A 25,972-nucleotide genomic window follows, 5' to 3' on the forward strand; every position below is an offset into this window, starting at 1 on the left:
ACATAATGCTCACTTTATTCATCTACTAACAGAGTTTTAAAGTACATAAAGCAAAAACTGATAGAATCACAAGGAGACAGATAAATGCACAAACATAGTTAAAGATTTCAACACCCCTCTTCAATAAATTGTAGAACAATTAGTCAGAAGGTTAGTAATGCTCTAGAAGAAGCAAACACCCTGTCAATCAACTTGACCTAACTGCTATTTATAGACTATTCCATTTACCAATTCCAGAAGACATATTATTTTCCAGTACCCTTGGGACATTTCCATATCGTATTTTGTGCCATAAATCAAGTTTTAATTTAAAATGATTCAACACATACAAAGTGTGTACTATAACAACAACAGAATTAAATTTGAAATCAGTAAGCAAGAAGTATCTGGAAAATCTAAAAGTATTTAAAAACTAAACAGTTTTCTAAATAAACCGTGAGTCAAAAAATAAAGAGGGATCATAAACTATTTTGAATAGAAGGAAATTAAAAACACAACATTTCCAAATTTGGGAGATGCACTAAAGCAGGATTTAGAAAACGAGGTCCTTGAGTTCCAGCTTAAGAAACTACTAAAGAAGTCCAAATTCAACTTCAAATAAGTAGAATAAAGGAAATAATAAACGTCAGGTAAGAATCCAGTGAAATAATAAACAGGAAGGAACAATCAATAAAGTAAACATTGCTTCTTCTAGGGGGTCAATAAAATTGGTAAATCTCTAGACAAATATATCAAGAAAAAGAGATAAGATAACATGAATTACTAATATCAGCAACAGGAGAAATGACATCAGTACAGATTTTACAGACACTAAAAGGGATAAGAGTTCCATTATTTTCCTATTGCCACTTTAACGAATTAGGGTCAGACCTCTGTATCTGTGAATCTGAAACTCATGGATACAGAGAGCCAACTGGAGTACACCATTTTATATAATGTCCTTAAGCATCTGCAGATTTGGGATCCTTATGGTTTCTGGAACTGATCCCCGTGGATACCAAGATACAACTGTGCCACAAAGTTATGTTTCTGGAGGTCTGAAATCTAAGTAGCTTTTACTATGCTCAGAGTAAGATGTTGGCAGGAGTGGATTGTTTCTGGAGACTTTAGGGAAGAATCTGTTATGTTTTCCAGGTTCTAGAGGTCACTGAATTCCTTTGGTCATGGTCCTCTCTTCCATCTCTGATTCTGGCTCATCCAAGTCTCTGTCACTTAGGAGGACCAGTGTGATTACACTGAGCTCACTTGGATAATCCAGGGCAGTCTCTTTCTTGTCAAGATCCTCAACTTAATCACATCTTCAAAATGCCTTTATCACATGAGGTAGCATAGTCATAGGTTCTTGGTATTGGACATCCTTGCTGGGCCATAATTCTGCCTACACAGTAGGTAATACTATGGACAACTTCAGACCAACCAGTTAGACAATTTAGATGAAATGGATACAGGGAGATCTAGGGAGTTCCTGTTGTGGCGCAATGGAAACGAATCCGACTAGTATCCATGAGGATCCCTGATCCTCGCTCAGTGGGTCAGGGATCCAGCGTTGCTGTGAGCTGTGGTGTAGGTTGCAGATGAGGCTCAGATCCCATGTTACTATGGCTGTGGTGTAGGCCGGCGTCTATATGTCCAATTTAACCCTTAGCCTGGGAACGTCCATATGCTGTGGGTGCGGCCCTAAAAAACCATCTACTAAGGCATAATGAATAAAAAAATAGATCATCTAAGCAAACCTTTATCTACTAAAGTCCTTGAATATGTAGTTATAAAGCTTCTCATAAAGAATCTTCCAGGACAAAGTCAGTCTACTGAAGAATTCTATGAAACATTTAAGAACAGAGAAATACCAGTTCTACAAAAACTCTTCCAGAAAATTGAAAATGAAATACTTCCTAACTCATTCCATGAAAAAGGTATTACCTTTGTGTCAAAACTGAACAGACACTACAAGGAATGAAAGAAATTTAGAAAGAAATCAGTATTGCTCATGGACAAAGGTGAAAAAAATTCCTTCTAAAACATTAGCAAGTCAAATCCAGCAATACATAAAAAGGATAATAAATCATGGCTAACTGAGGGTTATCCTAGGAAGACAGTGTTGAAAGGAGACTTAAAAAAGAAATGCCATACATCATCTCAATACATGCAGAAAATCACTTGACAAAATCCACCATCCTTCCTGATAAAAACTTCCACTGAACTAGATTATAGATGAGAATTTCCAACATCTTTCTTGATAAAAACTTGCACTGAACTAGATTATAAATGGGAATTTCCTCAACTTGCTGAAAGGCATCAATCAAAAGTCTACAGTTAACATCACACTTAAATGGTGAAAAACAATGTTATCTTCCTAATATCAGGAAAAAGGCCAAGATGATTTCTTACTACTTCTGTTGAACATTGTACAAGAGATTCTGGCTATCATAATAAGGTAAAAACAAAGAAATAATAAAGGCATCCAAATTGGAAAAGAAGAAGTAAATCTATTTATTCACCGATGACATGATTATTTATATGGAAATCCCAGCGGAATGGGCAAAAGTAATTAATATAACTAATAAATGAGCTTAACAACAGTTCCAGGGCACAAGATAAATGTAGAGAAATCAATTATACTTCTATATACTGGCAATGAAAAAATCAGATATTGAAATATTTTACAAATACTGTATATAGTTATAGCAGAATTATAAAATGCTTATATAAACCTCACAAAAGTTAGGGCTTACCTTGCAACAAAAACTAGCAACATAATGTTGACAGACATTAAAAAAAACTGAATAAATGGAGAGGTATATTGTGTTCTAGATTGGAATATCAATATTGTTAAGATGTCACCTCTCCCCAAATAGATCTATAAATCCAATGCCTTCTGAATAAAACTCCCACAGACCTTCTTTGTAGAAATTAAAATGGAAATGCAAAGAGTATAGAAAAGTCAAAACAACTTTAAAAAAATTAATGTTTGAAAACTAATGATGCCGTATTTTAAGATTATACAGAATAATGAGGATATTGAAAAAAAGGCTGTACAGGTACACAGATAGACCAATGGAACAATATAGAGAACACAAAAATAGAACTATTCATGTATAGATGACTGATTTTTGACCAATTTTCCACAAAGTTACAAAAGAAATTTGGTGTAGAAAGAAATCTTTTTAATGAATGGTGCTGGAACAGATATCAGTATACCCCCCAAATGAAATTAAATCCATACCCTGTGCTACATAAATTATTTGCTCAAAATAGATCATAAATATAAAACCTAAATTTCTTATTCATCAAGTAGGACATAAAGGAGGAAACTTCTGTGAAACCTTGAGCAAAAGACTTTTAAATAGGGTAGAAAGCATATAAATCATAAAAGAACAAAATGATAAATAAGATTTCATTAGAATAAAGAACTTCTCTGAAAAACATTAAGAAAACCAGGGAGGGGAAAGAAAACACTCTGAAGACTAGGAGAAAAATGTTTGCAAATCACGTATTGATAAAGATCTTTTATACAAAATGTGTATAAAAATAACATTCAAAACCCTACAAGAAAATAAAAAAAAATCCAGTATAATCATAGGCAAAATGATTTGGATAGACAATTCACCAAGGAAGCTGTATGGTGGCAAGAGCATTTGAAACATAGCTCATCTTTACTCATTAGGGAAGTAAAAGTTAAAACCACAATGAAATATTGCTACATAAATATTAGAACGTCTAAATTTCTTTAAACATTAGATGGACCCTTACCCAATGAGCCAGCCATTCTACCCCTAGCTATGTATTCAAGAAAATAGAAAGCATATGTCCTGGCAAATATTTTACAATAATGTTCATAGCAATGACCAAATACTGAGAAAAACCTCACATGTTCATGAAAAGGCGAATGGATAAACTAGTTGTGGCATATCCATTCAGGGTAATACTACTTATCAACATAAAAAAAACCATTTCTACTTGCAGCAACATAGCTTAATCTAAAAATAATTATGCTGAGTGAAAGGAGCCAGACCAAACCAAAAGTTCAGGTTTCATGATTTATTTGCATGGAATTCTAGAAAATAGTGTGTAATGATAGAAGGCACTGTCAGGATTTGCTTGGGAATAGGTGGGGCAGGTGTGGTAGGCAGTGGCAAGAAGGAGAGATTTCAAAGCAGGAAACTTTGGAAGTTGATGGATATGTTCATTATCTTGAGTGTGGTGATAATTTCATAGCCAGATACATAGGTCAAGACTATCATACACTTTGAATTTGTACCCTTTTTATATCACTACATATACTTCAGTAAAGTTGTTAAAAACAATATATGCAGTTTTCTCTCTCTCTCCCTCTCCTCCTCTTCCACTGGAGTTTGCCTCTGCTTTCTCCACCTTTTTGCTCTTCTCTCTTAATACACATTTAAGTGCCTCAATAAAAAATAAGTAATTAAAAAATATATTCACAAGAAACCCACTGAGTCACTTAAAGAACATTTAAATTTGACTAATAATAATATTTATTATTGGCTATTAGGCAGTGAGTGATTATATGTACATGCATACATAGGTATATATGTATAAATATACATAAGCTAATTCTGAATTATTTATTTTGCTGTGAAGTTAAAACAAACAAAAAGAACCCATATATTACTATGAATGCCTCAGTAGTAGATACTTCTATATATGCATGTCGATAAATCTCTATTGTTAGTCTGGTGGATAAGCATGCATTTTTTTTAAAACCTTCTGCAACCCAAGTCTGAACATATGTCAGCTGTTCATGAGAGCACATCAGAAAACAATCTACTACTGGCTTTGCTTAAAGCTGAAGAGGAACTGCTGAAGCAAGTAGGATAGTAAATGGGTCTGTTAGCCTTAGACTGATGCTTTAAATGAATCACAATTCCTAGCAACAAAACATAAAGTAATTGTATATTCTAGTCCTTCTGGTCTCTCTTCTAAAATCTGTTGAACCCATCTTTTAACCCTCAAATGCATTTTTAAATAATTAATATACTTTAAGAAAGAGAATCCTCATTCATATTTGTTAATCCCTTCCTTAGTCTAGCTACAAAATGAATCTCTAATAATCTGTAAATTAATTCTCCTAATCTAGTATGAGGAGAAAAGTGCTGGACTATTTTGCTAAATGAGGTCACTGCACTCATACATCTTGTCCTACTCCTCCATCTACACTTGACTCTATGCTGGCACTCCTGTTTGATATTAAAAGGATATTGACCATTAAACTCTGTTTGCAGCTTAATGTCATTCTGTTCCTGCAATTGAGTTTACCCTTTCCCAGCCTCTGTTGGCAACACCACTGCATTAATTGCCTTAATATTCATTCTAGCATGTGTCTCATGGCCTCTGGAAGGTACATGGACAAGCTTGAGATGTTGGTAGCAACAGAGGGAAAGGCAAAAAACAAAACTAAACTAAACAAAAGCAAAACCCTGAAACATTTAAAAACATTCTCAATAGGTCAGCAAATTATCTTTCAGTGAATTACATATCTTGAATGTGCCACTCATCAAATTGAGCTTTGGCACATTGAGAGTTTAAGGAGCCCTCAAATGTCAGAGTCAGTGGGGGACCATCAGCTGCAGGAGTTGAAAGACGGACCTGCTAACCTGCTGATGGTAAAGCCTGAGCACTTCTAGTGGAGAAGCCCAAGAGTGGATCCTGGCAGTGATATTTCTCTCACCTGTGCCCTGAGGGTCCCTTAAATATCAGGCAACATCTCTCAGCAGTCTTTGACTATGTGCTCTCTGCTACAGGAGGGCAGGCTGGGCCCCCCGTGTTCTGTTGATTAACCGGAACTAAGGAATTACTAAATTCCTTGTATGCTTGAGTATGCTTGGGCCTGTACCACTTCTATTCTGCCTGATACTACAACTGACCATTGTGGTAATGTGTGTAAGAATTATGACATCATATATGCTAATCCTTTAGTTTTGGTACTGAGGCTGGAGAAGAGAAGTGCAACCAAGTCGAATCCTATGGGCTAGTGGCGGGAGGGAATGGTGAAGGCCAGGGTGCGGGGAAAAGAAGGCAGGTGTTTTCCTTGGGCATTAGCTTTGTCTCTAAGCATCACCCAAGGAACTCCTTTATTTAATGGAAGATCCAGGTGGAATGATTATGGAGAGGTGAGAGCTATTGCTTATGGCTCCCGTGACGCCCTGATATGTATGGGCCTAGAGAATGTAAGCCTTGTTGGTTATGGTTTTCTATTTCTGCTTTAGCTACTTTGAGCCCTTCTATTTGTTACACATCTTCTCTACATCTTGGCCTGCTATTAGAAGAGCCATGATGACAGTGAGAAGGATAAAAAATGCTGTAATGAAGAATATATACCAAATAAGTGCCTGGAGAGAATTAGCATATGTTAACTTTGTTCCAAAAAAGTGAATTGTACACTAGGTGATACAGCACTGAAGGAGCCCTTAGCTTAGTTTTCTCTGCATGTGTGTAGCTACTAAACAGAACTATATGTGCACATGGAATTTTTGGAAAGGCCCCACTATGAGAAGAATATGAATTAGAATTCTATGGTCTTATCATGTGACCTTGGAAGCCAGAGGACCTAAAGACCTGAGTGTGAAAATCTGAGGATTATTCATATCAGAGGGTTGAAGTGGGCAACCTTTTTAAATATGAATGCAAAGACCTGTAAGCAGCACCACTGAGACTAGACCCCTGTGTGCTTGGTGATGAAGAGCAGGTACAGAAAACTATTTGGTTCATCTGGTTTGGATGACAGCATCATCTGGGTAGCACCAGGTGATGCTGAAACCCAGATCAGAAATCTTGTTGCTGGTGAACTACCAGTGTTATGCCAGAGAGTGGAGAGAGTGCCAGACAGAAGCTTCCCTGGTGAGAAATGACTTAATTAACATTTCTTCTAGAGCCTTGTCAAAGATGGTCCTGAGTTGCATGAGGCACTCTTGTGCCTCAGATTTGACAAACTATGTGGCCGCATGACAGCAGCCAGGGCTAACTGTGCTTCTACCCTCCCCTAGGTAAATCCTCTAGCCAGAGGTTCTATGAGCATTTCATTGCTATAAAGGAAGCCGCTCGTACTCTGATTTTTTTTTTTTTTTTTGACCAGGCCTGCAGCATATTCCTGGGCCAGGAATCGAACCCTCACCACCACAGTAACCCAAGCCACTGCAGTGACAATGGTGGATCCTTAACCTACTGCACCACCAGGAAACCACGCCCCCCTCAGTTGTACTCTGATCTTTAACCAAACATGTCAGTCACTGTGTTGATTCTGTTTCTCATTTTATTGAAACACAGCTACAGAAACTGACATTGACTGTTGAAAACGTACAGCTGTGATGGAGTAGCAGGTTTTCAACATCTGTTGTTGGGTGTCTTTCCTTGGCAATAAAATACATTGTCAAATCTGTATTCTATTCATGAAATTTCCACATTGAGAAAGGTCCACATTAGGGCTTTTGTAATCTTTCTCTGGGTTCAAAAGCTGATTTTAAAGAGTACACAAGTCTTTCCTGCTGGCATGCATCAGAAATTCACCTGTAACCTTTGGGTTTTCATTTATTATATTATGCAGCTTATGGATAGCAACTATTAAATGAGCCAAAATTTGTCTATACCTCTTGAGGCAAATCAGAACACACATTCTTATAATAATTTGGAGAACAGTATCTCTTTGAAGTGTGTGGTCTAGATTTAAAGGCCACGTTGCTGCCGTATTTCTTAACTCTGAAAAGATCAGTTCATTTCATTTAGCTTTTGTTTTAAAAATGTTTTTTCTAATTTACTATATATAGGCTAGAAATGTAGTATCACCAAAATCGTAAAACATATATGACTTCTGAAATAAATATTTTCATGTAAAATAAAAAAAATTACATTTGATAGGCATGGAACACTTCAGTAGTAGCGTTAGAAAACAGAACCCAAACCATTACAATATATAACATGAATTAACTTGTTTATATTTGTGGAAACATTATATACAGTCCCTGATATTTTCCAACTTAATGAACATCATTAGAAACTGTTTTTGTACATCCCAAATACTCTCATGTTGTTGGCGAACGTGCCAATGATACAACGGATATGGAGGGTAAATTGACAATATCTGAACAAAATCACAGATGTGTTTGCTCTTCCACTCAGCAACCTCATTTCTAGGAAGCTATCCCAAAGTTACACTGGCATAAGCATACACTATCTGCACAGGCTTGTTGGCTTTGACAACATCTGTGATGGCAAAAGGTTGAAAACCAGCCCATCAGTTGAGAGAGGGTGGAGTAAGTTATGACAGTAATGCACAATGGAGTATATACAACCACAAAAATACTGAGGAGGATTTCTGCTCAGTGATAGGTTGTGACCACAGGAATACACTAGATGAAGAAAGCAAGGTATAGATCAATGCATACAGGAAGCTACGTTTCATCAGCAGTAGTGATGGGCTATTCCAGGACCACTAGATGTTATGTTTATCTTGATGTACTATGACATGAAGTACACAGCATCACCTGTAAAGTGGTCTTGCCAAAAATGTTTGACCCGAGTATCCTCCAGTCCTTGAGTCTGTTTCCCAGTTTTCTTGAAATAGAGGACAAAGGAACATCTTAAAGGAGACATGGAGAAGCACCAGACCAGTGCAAAAGGTGGGACATCCTGCAAGACTGCTGGCCTGTTGTCTTTCACTAGGAAATGTCTTTGGAAAAGATATAGAAGTTGTGATAAGGACTGTTCAGATTAAAAGAGAACTTAGAATTCGAGTTGGATTCTGGTTTACACCAACCAACTCAACTAATGGTTTGAAATAAGGATTAGATGGTGCTAAAGAATTATTGTTAATTTTATCCTATGTGATTATGGTAAGGTGATTAGGTAGGAAAGCATTCTTTTTTAACAGAGGTGCACCCAAAGGTATTCAGGGTGGAAATACTCTATATTGTCTACAATAATAATTCTTCAGAAAGAGACATTGGAAACAAATTGGGCAGGGTGTTAACAATCATGAAATCTAGGTGATGAACGTACCTGGGGAGCGGAGGGTCATTATTGATAGGGATGGAGTAGGATAGTGACACAGGTAGTGGTAGAAGTCCCAGTAGGGCACCATAGCTTGAGAGGGAAACCTAGGAACCTCTGGGAGGCCACCATAAGTGAATGATCACTTAAGAAGTCCATCAGAACATACATGGAATGAAGCAGGCTTGCTTAACTATAACACCATAAATAAAAGATGTGCCTCAGTTCATTAAGGGAAAGATAAATCATGAGGCCTGCATTCAAGTTCAGCAAGATAATGATCCTTAGCACCAAGGACAGGAATTTAAGGGAAAGATGACATTCCAAAGTAGGAGACCCTTATCATACAGAGACCTGAGATGATTCAACATATTTTAGCATATGTTACCATCCTTCTGCTGATTTGAATGAGCGCCATGGCAGTCCTAGTTTGACTTTATGGGTCAAACACTCTCTTACTTGATATGAAGGAGGAGCTAGTGATATAAGCCTGCCTAGTCAAAGAAAGAGGAAGAAGGTGTTTTTTTTTTTTTTTTTTCCCACTCCCCACTTTTCTTGGGAATTATAAAACTGTAGCCCACCTAAACCTCAGGGTAGAGCCTCCTCGCCTGCCCGTTTGTACCCCTCACAAACATCTGATCTTAATAAATCTATTTCTTTTTCTCTAGCCTATCACTTTTTCTCTCGCTGAATTCCTTCTGCACTGAGACACAAAGAACCTGAGCCTCAGTAAATCCAGACACCAGCCGAGTGATTTATTTAAAAAGAAAAAAAAAAAAAAGAAGAAGAAAAAAAGGTGAGTTCAAGTCCCAATCTGGGTTTTGGCTGGGTTGGAGTCAGAGGTGTTTCAGTTTCATTGTGAAACCCAGTCCCTCTATAACCAAGTTCCCCTGCTGAGGTTGCGATTAGCCTGTTAATCAAAACTTTATTCTCTTTCTTGCCCCACCTCTGTTCCTCTCAGGGTAGAGAAGTAGCAAAGAAAAGGGAGAATTGAAACCAAGTAGGATCCTGCAGGGCCTTCCTGGGTACAAAAGCCCCTCCATGTCCTCTGTTTCTTATTTGCAGAAAAAGGCTTCCGTCTCCTAGGCCTTTCCCAAATTCCAAAGAAGAGGCTCAAACAGTTACTAAGAACAGTGAGGGAATGCAGAAACAAAGGAAAAGCAGTTAAGCAAGAAAAGTAATGCTAGTTTTTAAAACAGTTCAGCTGTAAAACAGAGTCCTAGTTCCTCCTCGAGGGATATGCATAACAATCTGATACATATCTTTGAGTTGTTCTGCAGGAACAAAAACCCCCTTCCCCTTCCAGGTAGAGGATGGTGACTGCATGCTGCCCACCAGCAGTAGACCTCAGACTGGACAGAACCAGGAGGCTGATGATTAAGAGTCCCCAAACATCCCCTTGTAACCTCACCATCAGCCAATCAAAAGAAAGTCCATGAGCTGATCACAACCCTACAACTGTTACCCCTAAAGTTTAAAAACCCTTCCCTGAAACAAATTGGGCAGAGTGTTAACAATCATGAAATCTACGTGAAGAGCATACTGGGGGGTGGGGGTGGGGGTGGGGTGTCATTTTTGATAGGGATGGAGCAGGATAGTTACACAGGTAGTTGTAGAAAGTCTTCATGGAGTTTGGGCTTTCAGCATGAGCTACCCGTTCTCCTTGCTTGGTGCCCAGCAATAAATGCCATAACCAGATGTCAATAGATGGGCTTTTTTTTTTTTTTTGCGTATTTGGTGAGTGGATTCTAGTTCAGTTCAGTAACAATTTTTGTATTATATTTCTATCCTTTTATATGTTTGAAACTTTTCATTTAATAAAAACCCAAAAAAATGAAACCTAAACAAAGAAACACCCACTGAGGTGACTGCCCTGGTCCCTCTCCCTTCCCCTTCTTGATGATAGGGAGCAGGTGCCTTGCTTTTCTAAGTACAAGGCACAGGATGAGCTGTGCAGAGTCCTACCAGCTCCGGACCACCTGTCTACCCAGGGAGAAACAATTACTACAATTGAGCCATTGGGGAAATAATTTTAAATGGTGTAAATTGCAGAATATGTCAAGAAATGAGATACATATACTCAGAATCTCAGAAGTCCTCTCCCCCACCACACCTTCAAGACTAAATCTTAGACCTTATCCAACATGAAAAAATGGGGGCCCGTGGAACAACTCACTGTGATATTCAGAATATTATTAATTCCTAATAAAAGTTGCCAGACTTTCTCAGATTTATCTGATGATCAAATAATCTGCCTCCACATGGGTAACTTACAAAATAGAAATGAAGCTACACTGAGAACTCAGAGTCAGTGGTAAAACTTTCTACAAAAATCTTTTCCGAAGAGAACATTTACCAACATCGAGGAAGGGGGAAGTTATCATCAACAGAAATATCTAGAAATATGCAAACTCTTTCTAAAAACCATGAATAAAATGTGTATAAAATCTCTTCTTGGCAAAATTCTGACCCGCATATATTTCTAGGCATAGCTTATATTCTGTGGCAAAAATTGAATTTGGGAATTGTTCCCCAGAATATTATTATAGGATCACTTATTTGGTTCTGTAAAAATTTTATATTTTAGGAAAGTGCTTGATATTTTTTGTATTTAGGAAGTGCTTGATATAACTAAGACATGTCATGATATTGATACCTCTCAAGCTTCTAACACAAGCTTCATCGTTAATGCTTCGTTTGCTTCATGAGTCCTTGTGAGGAATCATATTCTGGGCAGTGATTGTTCAGTAACACATACAAACAGACTGTAAGATGTAAGTGTCCTATCAAAAACCAAGCTCTGATCTGAGAATATAAGTGATTAAAACCTGATCAAAACTCTGTTCATGGACCGAATTGTAAAGTGGATGAGTCTTACATTCAGCTTTCTTCACCCTCCCCCACAATCTATCTTCCTCTATATTCCACTCTGCCCCAACCCCTACCCCTAGTGCCAGCTGCAGTGTAGGAACTCAGTGCTGCTTGGCCCAGTGGAGACACCTTTTGTGGTATTTTGGTGCCAACATAGCATCATCTGGGATCTTCCTAAATCTCTACATTTTCTCCCAAACCTGCCATAATCCAAAATGTGACTATTGTAGAAGTTCATCAGAAAACATGTGGGCATGACAAATTGGTCTACACAAAGTCAAATTTTTTAACTTACAATGGTAAAATCCTATGGGCAGAAGATGAGTCATGGCCCATCACATGATGCCTTGTTCAGGTCTTACTTTGATTTGCTCACTAAACAATTCATCCTTAATGTAACTGAGGGTATAGAGGAGGTTGGGAGTAGGTTAGAGAGGAAAGTCAAATCAGAAATGAGGAAGGGGTAGAGGAGAGCATACTTGGATTGAAAATAAAGCAAGACTTTTTGTTTGTTTATGTTTATTTGCACGTAGTCACAATATTATTTTCAAACTGTATTTTAAAAACATAATTTTGTTTTATATTTCCTGAAAGGGAACCTAAGAAATACTGCATTGTCTCTGATCAAAAGTAGTATTAACAGAAGTGTCTAGAGTATGTGTGTGTTTATTCTCTTTATTTTAGTTAAGTGATGTATTTACTCGCAACTGTTCTTACTGCCTTTCCCCCATTTTACAGTCATTAACATTTGTAATTAATACTTCTATCTATTTTTACTAAGCTGCCTTCAGAACTATTTGAAAATGAATACAAAATTTCTGGAAAAAAGGAGTTCCCATCATGACACAGAGGAAACAAATCCGATTACGAACCATGAGGTTGTGGGTTCGATCCCTCCTGGCCTCGCTCAGTGGGTTAAGGATCTGGCATTGCCCTGAGCTGTGGTGTAGGTAGCAGATGTGGCTTGGATCTGGCGTTGTTGTGGCTCTGGTATAGGCTGGCAGCAACAGCTCTGATTAGACCCCTAGCTTGGGAACTTCCATGTGCTGCGGGTGCGGCCCTAAAAGGACAAAAGACAACAACAACAAAAAAAAATTCTGGAAAAAATAGGAACAGATCCATGGGCTGGTACACAATACTGCTAGCGGTCTCAAGTTGATCATTGATTCCTTTTTATGTGTTGAGATTTCAGGCATGGAACTGACCTTGGCCAGCATAAATTTTGGTGACATGTGTTTTTAGTTCTCCTAATAAAATATCTCATGTTTATCGTGCCAAGTATTTTTTCAACTTATATCAGTAGTTGTTAAAAATTTAGTTCCATGCCCTGGGATGACCTTAGGAGGTCCATGTTAAAAAAAAAATCAGGGAGTTCCCATCATAATTCAGAGGTAACAAACCTGACTAGGATCCATGAGGACTTGGGTTTGATCCCTGGCCTCACTCAGTGGGTTAAGGATCTGTTGTTGTTGTGAGCTGCAGCGTAGGTCACAGACACAGCTTGGATCTGGCATGGCTGTGGCGTAGGCTGGCAGCAACAGCTCTGATTTGACCCTTAGCTTGGGAACTTCCATATGCTGTGGATACAGCCATAAAAACACCACCAAAAAAAAAAAAAAAAAAAAATCAGTGTAACACATGAATTTTTCATGAACTTAATTTTATTTATTTTCAAAGGTTGTCTGTTATTATAATGATATTTCCTTCTCTTTAATGTTGAAATAAATCCTCTTTATGAAACAATGGTCACAGTAGATGGTAATTGTTTTAATGTGTGCTTAATGTTTTTAATTTTAGAAATTAAAAAATGGCAAACCTCTGTTTCTTTACTCTTTTTTTTTCTTTTTTTTTTTTTACTAGAAGGGGACAGATTTTACTTGTATTGGAAATCCAAAGGCCTGAGACCAATTGCTCCATATTCTATTCTCCGTATTAAATGTTTTCTGGGAGGTCACTGCATCAGATTGGAGCTAGAAGAGAAAAAGAATGTCGAAGATGCTTTGCAAGTTGTAAACTGACTTTTCAATTGTAAACTACTTGATAGCAATACTTTTTTTTTTTTAAATGGAAAATGTTTCTGCATTGAAAAGACTTCTGAATAAATTTAGAAAGCATTTTCTTGAGCTACAGAAAAGGGTCTTATGAGCCTGTCTTCTTCTGGGCCCTTCACTACGACTTCAAAGTAATCATTTTCAGATGAACAAACCATGGTCTGCCTTGGTGTTATCAGTTTTTTCTTTTATTAGGAAATCTGAGGTTAACTAGAACCCAGCTGCAGAACATAAGACAGAAGAAAGAGGAAAAGCTGACAATGCGAGGCAATGCTTAATGATTTCCATATGTGCAATTAACTGTTTCTACACACTTCTTAAAAGCAGAGGGCCGGGATGATGGTATCCACAAGGAAAAACATGTAATTAAACACTCCTCAGTTTACCTCCAGTGAGATTTCATCATTGTATAAAATTTGCTATTTTTTGCAATTTACCTGTTTCTTCTTCACTTTGCCCTCCCTGCTTTACACTCCTTAGTTTGAAGTCCTGATAATTCTTGAAATTATCTCACTGAAAAAAAAAAAAAACCAATATTTTTAAGGAAAGAGAATAGTCAGTCATTTTATATTTAAAAAACATGGATGTGTAAATGGACTAAGCTCCCACATCAATCAGAATTTTTGGAAAATTCCACTAAAAGAACTGTCAAGGCGCTCAGGATAGAATTCCAGTATACATGTAAATACGACTCTATCCGTATGTCTTCAAAAATGCTTTTCGTAGGTAGACCAGACCGATTTTATACGTTAGGAACAGAGTTCAAATATTCCTTGATCTGTCCAATGCATAAATATTTTGTTGCCCGTCTCCCTGCTCCCTTCTACCCCACCCCAGGATAGTTTTCAGTGTTTTTAATTCTCCCTCCTGCCTCCCTAGCTGCTAATTTACTTCACTTTATTACTGATTGCATGAATGTGAACTCCCCGACCTGGTCCCAGCAGCCGGATTCCAAGCCACGCAACTTTCGCTCCTGGGACCCGGTCGCTACGGACTTGCACCGCGGCGGCACCCGCGCGGAGAGAGGAGTCAGAGAGGTGGTCCGAGTTGGTCGGGAGGCCGGAGGCTGGCTGGAGGCGGACGACACCCCCGTCGCGGTTCGGAGGAGAGATACATTAGCTCAAGGAGCTGCCGCCGGTGTACAGGCAACTCTTCCAGAGAGCACGGCGGCTACTTAGGAGCAGCGCGGGGACCCATGTGTCCGAGAGGAGCTCCAGGGAGCAGGGCTGGAGCTCTGGGGTGGAGCGGGGGCGGCGCTGCGGGGCCGGGATCCCGTGAGACCTGGGGACACCCTGGACGGAGGCGTGGCCCCAAGCCCCCCGAGCGGTTTCTGAAAGATCAAGGCGGGAAGCCGCTGCATTTCTCAGCCGCTGCCCCCTAGGCTTAAATTCAGCCTCCAAGTTGCAGGCACTGGAAAGACTACCTCGAGGAGCAGAGCATCTGCCCCTGAGGGTAGTGGGGTTTGATCAGGGGCTTAGAGACACCGGGGACTCACCCAGCGTGCCTGGAGAGGACTGGCAAGTGCCTCAGAACGCCCAGTGAGCGGGAAGCCGTCGGGGTTCGGACGCGAGGGCGCTGAGCCAGCCGATGCTAATTTCACCCGCCGTCTGCTCCTCCGCCAGATGTCCTACGCGTTACAACCAGCACTCCTCGGGGCGACTTCTGTGCAAACGTCTGAGTCTGTTTTCGCAAGATTTCCTTCTTCCTCCCGGAAGGTTGGCACGAATTGCAGGTGCTCGCTTGGAGCACCTTAAACCAGCGCTCTCCGCAGGAGGTGCATCTGGATGAGGACGATGGCAGGGCTAGGATCAGAGCTGCCTTCCGGCCTAGTGGCCCCCAAACTCCTGTCCTGGCTAACAGGACTAGGAGCAGGAATGGTCTTCCTGAGCTTAATGCAGAAACTGCTTTACCCTTACTTCTGGAATGACCTCTGGTACCTGCTCAAGGTGGTGCGCTGTGGCTTTCAGTTGGAGATGTACAAACTGAAAGGGGAGCTAGTCACTGTCCTGGATAAATTCCTGACCCAGGCCAAGAAGCAGCCCCAGAAACCTTTCATCATCTACGAGGGAGCCATCTACACCTATCAGGATGTGGACAGGAGGAGTAATAGCGTGGCGCATGTCTTCCTCAACCATTCCACGCTGAAGAGGGGCGATACCGTGGCGCTGCTGATGAGCAACGAGCCTGACTTCATTCACACGTGGTTCGGCCTGGCCAAGCTGGGCTGCGTGGTGGCCTTCATCAATTCCAACATCCGCTCCGCTTCTCTCCTGCATTGCATTCGCAGTTGTGAACCCAGGGCCCTCGTGGTGGGTGCAGGTAGAGTATGGGGTGTGGTCTGCTTGTGCAGAATGGCAACTCGGCCGGCTTATTTCCCCCCCCCCCCCCCCGCCTTTTTTTTTTTTTTTTTATTAGAACCAGTTCACACCTAATACCCTGTGTGTGATGACATGTGGTTGTCAAGGCTATGAAATAGTTTTACAATTCTATGGCTGGTGGTTTAATAAATACCGCCTGTCCTGATTCAGTCTTTTACTCTGTTGTAGATTATTAATTAACAAGACAAAGTTCTGAAGACTTTTCTGAAATCTCTGTTTCTGTTATTTTAGCCGAAGGGGATGGGGGTGGGGGCATTTTACTGCCATTGATACCTTCAGTGAGTATAAGAACACAGAGAGACAGGGTTTGGTAAGGTCTAAATTTTGTCATATCTGACACAATCCTTTGATAAGGAAGAGCGTGGTCCTGATTTCATCGTGGGACACCTAATGCCTCTAATAGCAGTGATACTGTCAGAGTTGACTGATTTTGCAGAACAAACATGTTTAATCAGAAGTGCATGAATTCCTTTCTTCATGTCTCCTCTTATTTTGCACTGCCTGCAAGCTAGGATTTGCCTGACAAGGTTGGGCTCCCACCTCCAGCCAGTGGCAGGATCTTGGCAGACTCTAGGGCTCTTTTCCTCCCTTCCCCCACCCCCATCTGTCCATCCTCTTCTTGCTTTGGATGATAAGTGCTAGCCTTCTCCCCCCTCTCTTTGGATTTAGGTTTCAGATACATATACTGACAGTGAACTACACAGAATAGTCTTTGGTGGAATGCCTAACTAAGGAGGAACCTAAGAAGATGGTTGTATAACGAAGTGGAATTAAAGTTAAAAAAAAAAAAGATACTTGATATATAATCTACATGGTTTATGCATATGCTTCTTGCGTGGAGGTTGGAAGGTGGAGGATGAGGAGGATCATGGCAAGGACATTTGTGAAATATTTAAGTGATGCTGGTTGCACAACTGTGAATGTAACTGAATAGCTATAAACTACCTTTAAAATGAAAAAAAAATATTTAAGTATTTTAGGTTAATAGATACCTACTGACACCTCATATGGAATTTTTAGATTCACAGAGAAGTATGGGGGAGGAGGAATCTAAATCTTTAGACCAGTGATCTCTAAAGTATAGAACTTTCCAGGTAACCTTTATTATGTAATAATTGGACATCACTCAAAAATGAGTTAGGCTGTAGTTAAAGGGTGAGTTATTGAAGGCTTTCATTTTTGCTGGTTCCAGTTGTCCTTCCAGCTCAGTTTGTGACCTGATAAAGTAGCAAAATGTTTAGTTTTAAGCACTGATTTTAAGTTCTGGCAGTGGAGAAACCAAAATGTCTCTCTTATGTATTTTTCTTTTTTCAATCCAAAAGTCAAATCCTCCAAGATTGAAATTCAGCTCCTTACCTTGGAAAGGAGTTAGCTGTATGATGAACTTTCTCTGAACTGTAGCAGTAAGAACGATAAATGAGTCACAAAGAATTTTGATAACATGGTCAAACAATGTTTACCTCTTGTGCTGGGGCAGTGATAATGTGAATGCAGCAGGGGAAATATCACAGTTCATCTCTGGATTTATTCTGACATTTTATGTGCTCAATCTAATTTAGATTGCAGTTTCTGGAGCAAGTCTCAACCACAGATTGGACAAAAGAAATGGTAAAGCCGTAAATTCCCTTTAGAAGAACAAACTCAGAGGGCGACAATACCCAGAAAAGATTCCTATGGCCATGATGCTGTGGCCATACTGAAAAACATCCCATATCCCATCTTCTGAAGTACTGCAGCTAATGTATATAAGGCTGGTTACCTCTCGAAATGGAGTTTTCAAATTTTACTTTTGACTGAGTTGTTGCTTAATTAGGACCAATTAATTTGACAGTTTTATTTGTGTCAGCTTTTGCTTGGCTTGCCCTTAACTAATTGCATTTTTTTTTTTAAATATAAAAGCCGCTTTAGGATGCTGAAATTTTAAGCCAAAAATATTCAATTGGTTTGCTCATTAAGTAGGCTCCTGGAGAAATCGACCATAAATCCTGCGTTTTGGCATGCCTCCAAAATGTATAAATTGCATATGTTTTTCAAAGATGGGTCAGTTCTATTTCTATTAATTACTAGATTTTTTTTTTTTTTTGTAAGACATGGCTTGGATCATAGTCAGTTTTCGGTATTTGAAGTTCTTACTGTGAAAACTGTATTCCTGGTATCTTGAGTCTAATCCATGAACAATATATACGTATAGTTTTTAGAACTTTACATTTCAGAGAACTTTAATTCTCATTGGGTGTTTTTTCCCCTTTTTTTGTCTTTTTAGGGTTGCACCCGAGGCATATGGAGGTTCCCAGGCTAGGGGTTGAATCTGAGCTGTAGTCACTAGCATAAGCCACAGCCACAGCAACTCTATATCCAAGCCTCGTCTGCGACCTATTCCACAGCTCATGGCAACGCTGGATCCTTAACTCACTGAGCAAGGCCAGGGATCGAACCTACATCCTCATGGATGATAGTCATATCCGTTTCCACTCCGCCAAGATGGGAAATCCTCATTGGGTGTTTCTAATGGAGATATACTATTAAATCTTTATATCCCCAGGGAGAGTGTTTTGAGGTGGTAAGGCCAGTCAAGTTTTTCGGTCAAGATAAGCCAGACCATCTCGTTTCATTTATGACTTGCTGCTTGTAAGCTGTGTGATGCAAGATAAGGTCATCAGCTGCTCTGTCTTAACTTTACTTAGTTGTAAAAATAGTGATAATACCATCTCCCTCGCAGTGTAATTCTGAGTTGTAAATGACATGGCCATTGTAAAGTGACTAGCTGAGGGCCTGGTATGCACAGAGTAAATCTCTGGTGAGTTGAAACAATTGCTCTTATCATTATAGGGTCATCCCAGGCTTTTAATAAGGGTCTTATTTGAATTTTGCTGCTACAACCTAATTTGGTGTTAGCTATAAGAAAAAGTAGTAAGCAGTTGTTTTGATATAGGATCTTGAACACTCTGCTTTGCTATGTGTTAGCAAAATTTTATTTTTCATAGGATAATAGAGATACAGTTTCAGACAGGTTTTATAGGCAGGCCAGATACTGGCGATGGTGGTCCAAGGTGATAGGTGATGGTTTAATCATGGCAGGTATCTGATAGGTCTGTCTCTATCAACTAAGCCACCAGGAAAATATTACTCATGTCCTAATTGTCATTAACAAAACTATATGAAAGCTACATATGACAAACTATATGAAAGCTGCTTCCAGAGATTCTGAGAGTCAGGTACATAGCTATGTTTTTGGAAACTCAGAGGGAAAGACATTCACATAGGATGTTTAGGGTGACAGGGTTTAGTAGATACAGAGCAAACTGGAAATCTGGCCTCTGACATAAGACCCTGTTCTACTTTACTGCATAGCCCTGTTGTTTTTGGAGCTGTTAATCCTCTTTGGACAGAACCATGAAAAAATTTGCATTCTAGTTATATAAGAATAGTAAAAAAAAAAAAAAAAAATTGCCCACATTAAGATATCAGATTTCCGTACACAGATAACTAGAAAGCATTTAAATGTTCATCAGATTATTATTCCTTTCAGTCTGAAGATTCAAAAATTGTGGCAAAAAAGTTTTATATCTAGTGCAGTTGAGTTTAGACAATGTGTCAAGAGGCATCTCAAATTTCCCTGAAAACTGTCAGCGTTTATTGAAAATGAAATAGTCTTAGATTAAACCTAGTCCTTTCCCCCCAATGTCTCAACTCTGATATTGCTGCCAAGGTTGTCGTCTCCCTACGTGCACTTTTCTCTTGGAACATCTAGAGAAATGCTGAGATGTTTGTATATGGTTTTTGAAAGTGTATGTGGTTATATCCTTTGACGTATTTAGCAATTATACTAATGTTGATAATAGATGATCAACTCTTCCATTTTTAAAGTACTCTGTACATTGCAAAGTATTTTTATACACATTGTCTTATGTGATCCTCATTAGAGCTGCGACCTGGTTTTATTTTATTTTAATTTTTTGCTTTTTAGGGCTGTACCTGCACCATATGGAGGTTCCCAGGCCAGGGGCTGAATTGGAGCTACAGCTGCTGGCCTATGTCACAACCGCAGCAAAGTAGGATCCAAGCCATGTCTGTATCCTACACCACAGCTCATGGCAATGCTGGATCCCTGAACCCACTGATCCCGAGGCCGGGGATTGAACCCACAACCTCATGGTCACTAGTCGGATTCATTTCCACTGCACCACAATGGGAACTTCATAACCTGGTTTTCAAGAAGAGGGAAGCCTAGTTGGAAGTAGGCAAGGAATTTTTTCAGGCTGATACATCTAAGAGAGGCACTGTGGGAACTGGGGTTTGGATTTTCTGCTGTGAGATCAGAAAAGCCTACTGGGTATACCTTTGTCCTCCTTGCTGCTCCTGCCCATTCCCTCATCTCCATCTTTTTCCTTCCTCTCCCCTTCCCTTTGCACCCCTTCCTCTGCCCTGCTCCTTTTCCACCTCTCTCCATCATCTTCCATCTATTTATCTACTTTCTTTTAGTGCTTCGTCCACCAAATCCTCTTGCCTCGAGTGAGCTATGGATTCACAGTGACCCAGTGGAATGGGAAATTTCTGTTTGCCAATTCACATATAGATATTTGTGTGGCCCTGAGGAGTAAGCCAAGAACTCAGATGTAAGATCTTTGGGGAAGTTTGTTTTGTTTGCTGCTAAATTCTCAGAACTTAGCATAAAGGAGATGCTCAATACATATTTATTGCCTAGATAAATGAATAAATGACTTAATGACCTAATGAACAACTATGAGGTACATATGGGCATATTTACCTGCCAGTTTTTGCCAATGAATTGTCCTTCTGCCATCCCTTTGGTAACTTTGGCAGCAGATATATCAATGGAATTTCCTGTTTGTGTTATTTTATATCAGTGTTGCTAAATGTTACAATCATGACTCCCCAAAAGTTCAAAGTGTTTTAGACTTTGTAGTGTTTAGTATCTAGACTAAACATGCACAAAACTTCAGATTTACTCACATATATGTATATTTTGTACTCTCTTCTTTCTGGATATATCACATATTAAATAATTTTAAGTGTAGAGCTAAAAATATGTACGTTAGTATTACCTTGAACCTTTTTACTTTAGATTCATTGGTATTTTGTGTCTCACCATGTTTGGAAGGGTTTTGTGTTTCTGTTCACAAAACGTACAGTCCTATGTCAGCTCTGTAAACTTACAATACCGCATACAGCATTGCCCTGTTCGTTTTCATAATCTCTTGAATTCAGATTGTCCGGGACAAATGTTCCAGTTAACAATCAAGCCATTGTAATTCTCCAAATGACTTTCAACCGTAAAGGCATCTGTCTGCCTTTTAAAGACCCACTAATAAAGTTAGAGGAAAAAAATAAAGAACCCTTTAAATTTGACAGAAAGTAATACATATTCCAATAGATAAGACATGACTTCGATGAGCTTGTATTATTTTAGCCATGTACTATGAGGTACTCATATATCAATTTTAATTTTCAGGGCTTTTTTTTTTTTTTAAATGGTTGCACACACACAGCATATGGAAGTTCACAGGCTAGGGATGGAATCCAAGCCACAGCTGCGGGAGCTTTTAACCCACTGCTCCTGGGCTGGCGCTTGAACCTGGGCCTCTGCAGTGACCCAAGCTGCTGGAGTCAGTTTCCCTTTTTTTTTTTTTCCCCAATCATGAATATCTTTCTCTATGGCTTTATTTATTTATTTATTTATTTATTGCCTTTTAGGGCCACATCCATGGCATATAAGTTCCCAGACTAAGAGTCAAATCATAGCTGCACCTGCCAGCCTATGTATGCTGCAGCCGCAGGCACAGCAATGTGGAATCTGAGCTGCATCTGTGACCTACACCACAGCTCATAGCAACTCCAGATCCCCGACCAACTGAGTGAGGTCAGAGATTGAGCCCACATCCTCATGGATACTAGTTAGATTGGTTTCCACAGCACCATAATGGGAACTCCAGGAGTTGGGTTCTTAACCCACTGTGCCATAGCGGGAACTCCAGGGCACTTTTCTGTCGTGCGTGCGTGCGTGTGTGTGTGTGTGTGTGTGTGTGTGTGTGTGTAGTTCGTAGAAAGGATGGCTATTTTGCTTTTTATTTTTCCATTTTAGACCCAGCTAGGTCAAGGATTACCTCCATTCCAAAAAACAAACAAATAAAAACTGATTTTGATAGGAAGTTTAAGTGACTTCATGGTTCACTAGTTGGAAAAGGTAGCATTCTTAGCGTGGTTATTTTCTTCATTGATCATAAGGGTACTGATCCTGGGCTTCTCATATGCAGTATCTGCTGAACATCTGTAGGGGAATGATGTTTGAATACTGATTTGTAGGAGCAAAAACAACTTAAAGAGGAATTGTGCCTCCTCCAAGAAGTGGCAAGGCTGAAAGGGAGAAACACACATCTGAGTAATAATTATTTGTGGCAATAGGAGATGTGTTGAAAATAACATCAAATGATGTATTCTTTTTCTTTTCTTTCTTTCTTTTTTTGTCTTTTGTCTTTTTAGGGCTGCACCTGCGGCATATGGAGGTTCCCAGGCGAGGGGTCAAATTGGAGCTGCAGCTGCCAGCCTACATCACAGCCACAGCAACCCTGGATCCAAGCCGCATCTGTGACCTACACCACAGTTCATGGCAACGCTGGATCCTTAACCCACTGAGTGAGGCCAGGGACCGAACCCACGTCCTCATGGATACTAGTCAGGTTTGTTACTTGCTGAGGGACGCTTTTTATTTTCTTGCACAGTCTGGCCTATAACAAATGCACTGTCTGTTCCCCCAAAAGAGGTGGGAACAGCTGAAAGTGGAAGCAAAATAAATCCATTACAAACATACTCAGAACAGTTAATGAAATTGCCTCAGGAAAGAATATGTTGTCATGTTGAAAGACAAGCTCCTGTGCAGTTTTTAGGGTTATTATGAAATAAACTAATATTTGTAAAAATAGCTGGCACATTTTTCATGATGAAATGATTTCTGGCCTCATAAGAATATTAAGAAGTATTACTATCTACACCATGATGCAGATTCTTTTAGGACATTGCTTACTTAAGCATCACTCTTCTTAGACGCCATTATCTGCCCACGTGTTTTATGAGAAACCTGTTGGGCTGCTTTTATATAGTAGTTATATGGCTCTGGTGAGATCTGCATTTTCACTTTGGTTTCTGCGTGAATATTGCTTCTCAGTATGGAATGCTCAACCCTGTGCAGATGAATTTCATGTTAGTTTTTTTTAATGCATAAAAGTTTAAAGTTTAAATGTTAGCTACTGTTTTAAGAGCTACAAGCAGTACCTTTGAAAATAGTAGCTTGTTTATGTAGAATAAGATAATTTCAAGAGTTTGTAATGCAGTGTGAAGAACATAATTCACACTAAAGGCATATGAGAGGGATATTTTATAGTTTTTACTGATTGATTTTATAGTCTCAGAAGTACAAATAAGAGATATAGTAATGATGTAGAAGCAAGAAATTCATTTGTATAAACAGTGCTAAAGGATTATGAGCAGAGATCGTAATTGATCTGGTTTTATGTTTGCAACCCCAGCTAGCACAATGCCTTGCGCATGTGAGAAACAGTTTGTATTTCTTGGAAGACCCTATTGCTTTGCAAAGAAATTTTCCATCTTCTCCTGTCATGGAGACTGTTAAAGCTCCCAGCATATTCCTATGTCTCATTTTCTTATAGTCATTTACTGTTCAGACCTGCATCCACAGCATCCTGTGGGGGCAAAGCTCCATTCTGCCTCCAGCACCTGTGCAGTGTGTGCTGGGCAATCAGCCAAAGGATGGAGCAGGACAGACATCATTGTTCTGAGGTGCTTATGGTTCACTGGGTTTCAATGGTAGGACGCTTCACCAAAGAGCAAATGTTTATGAAACACAGCCAAGTTTCCTTGAAGTATTTAAACTGATGCTATGTTTTTTTGGGGGGCAGGACTTAATATTTAGAATTTCCTCAAAACTTTCCATGTTCTTAAGAAAGATTGACAATGATAAGTAAATGATGATTCTTTACCCCTTACAAGACTTTTCTAATTTTTATCTAAATTTTCACCCTCCTCACCCCATGTTTTTTACCACTATTGAAGGAATAAATTGGTTGGATCAAATTCTCTTTGATTGTTCTCAGTGTTTCCTCTAAGTCAATTGCAACCCCAGCTAGCACAATGCATGAAGATCATTAAGTTGTATCTCCTCTGAGTCCTAGGAATCTCCTCATTTCCTTTTTCTTGTAAGGGTCATCACCCTTCATAAATAGTCTTTCTGTAGACTCTACAATTCCAGCAAAGATTTGGGGCCACAGTTACTCATACTGTAATTTTCCTTGCACCTGCTGTGCCAATGTAGACACATATTATTAAGAACATGTAAAGTTTGTGCAGTTAATTTACAGTGCCCAAGGAGAGATTTTAAATTAAGGTAATGAAATGGGTCAATTCAGAGACTTGTATATATACATTCAAAATACCAGAGAGAATCATTTAAATAAAATATAGAACTAAAAAGTAACATACAAAGTCTAGATCATTTTCTTGTCCTGTCGTTTCATTTATTTATTCCTGTCCTTTCCCCAGCATTCCATACAATTTTCACTTCTTACCAGAGCAGTCTCTATACAGCCGAATGCTGTGTATGCTCAGTAGAACTAAATTTTTCTCTGGAATCTTACAAATTATTTTATTTGGATTTGTTAAAGAAATAAAAATTAACTCAAAAAAAACCTTCAAGTTTCAATTTGCCTCCCCACCCCTGACATATTAACTCCTTATCATTTTCTGTATCTTAGTTTTCTTGCGGGTTTTGTGTATGTGTGTGTGAATTTCCTGGTCTCATTTGATATATTTCTCTTGCTCTTTCTTTGTGATCAATCTGGATTGCAGACTTTGAGGAAGTAAATCATGAGTGTTTCTTAAATGTTCTGTATTATAGTAGAACTAAGTCAGGGTTGACAGATGGCTTTGTGAAATAACCTGACACTGGTTTCCATTTCTGGGAGAATGTTTAATGCAGCACCCTGAATTCAGCTTCAGAGTAAAAGGTATCTGGTGATTATTTTTAAATCTTTGTTTAAAAATTACTTTAAAAATGTATGTTTGGATGGAAAGGTCCATATTTACATGTACTTTACCATGCTGACCAGGGTATATGTTACATTTAATACTAATTTTTATCATTGATTTATGAGGGAACGCATAGATGTTAGAGTTAATTACACTTAGGTTGGTCTACCAGTTCTCTTGTCCACCAGATTGTGACCTTGGTTGAATTGGTTTCCTAGGGATACTGTAGTAAAGTAACACTGCCCAGGTAGCTTAAAACGACAGAAGGTCATCCCCTCACAGATGTGGGGGCTCAAAGTACAAAATCAAGGTGTCAGGAGGGCCATGCTCCTGCTGCAGGGTCTTTTTGTTAAAGAATTGTTCCTTGACTCTTCTTAGCTTCTGGTGGTTGCAGGTAACCGGTGACATTCCCTACATTAACTTCAAAAGGCCATCACTTAATATTCCTGTGGACGTTAATGCAGATTTTGAGATACATAATATGGCACTCAGAAATCACTTTTATTTTAGAAAAGTATGATGTATTATAGAAGACAAAAATAAAATTGGAGCACCCGTATAGAACATGAAAATGGAACATTGCTTTAAAGACCTATCTTAAAGGAAGAG

General features: G+C 39.2%; 1 protein-coding gene and 1 long non-coding RNA gene across 3 annotated transcripts in view; one reads left to right on the forward strand and one right to left on the reverse strand.

Moving 5' to 3' along the window:
- LOC125126295 (uncharacterized) overlaps positions 1–15,519 on the reverse strand; it is a 28,763-nt gene extending 13,244 nt beyond the window's left edge. The window contains exons 1-2 of the long non-coding RNA XR_007134586.1: positions 15,421–15,519; positions 14,363–14,438 (exon numbers count right to left, since the gene is read on the reverse strand). This is a non-coding gene — a long non-coding RNA (uncharacterized LOC125126295). The remainder of the gene's footprint in view (positions 1–14,362; positions 14,439–15,420) is intronic.
- A 190-nt stretch (positions 15,520–15,709) lies between these two features.
- Positions 15,710–25,972, forward strand: part of SLC27A6 (solute carrier family 27 member 6) — a 63,237-nt gene continuing 52,974 nt past the window's right edge. For both annotated transcript variants that reach the window (XM_047778548.1, XM_047778549.1), the window contains exon 1: positions 15,710–16,244. In XM_047778548.1, the coding sequence (XP_047634504.1) occupies positions 15,710–16,244 (535 nt within the window). The remainder of the gene's footprint in view (positions 16,245–25,972) is intronic.

Source organism: Phacochoerus africanus, chromosome 4 (genome assembly GCF_016906955.1).
Source record: "Phacochoerus africanus isolate WHEZ1 chromosome 4, ROS_Pafr_v1, whole genome shotgun sequence".
NCBI classification, from domain to species: domain Eukaryota; kingdom Metazoa; phylum Chordata; class Mammalia; order Artiodactyla; family Suidae; genus Phacochoerus; species Phacochoerus africanus.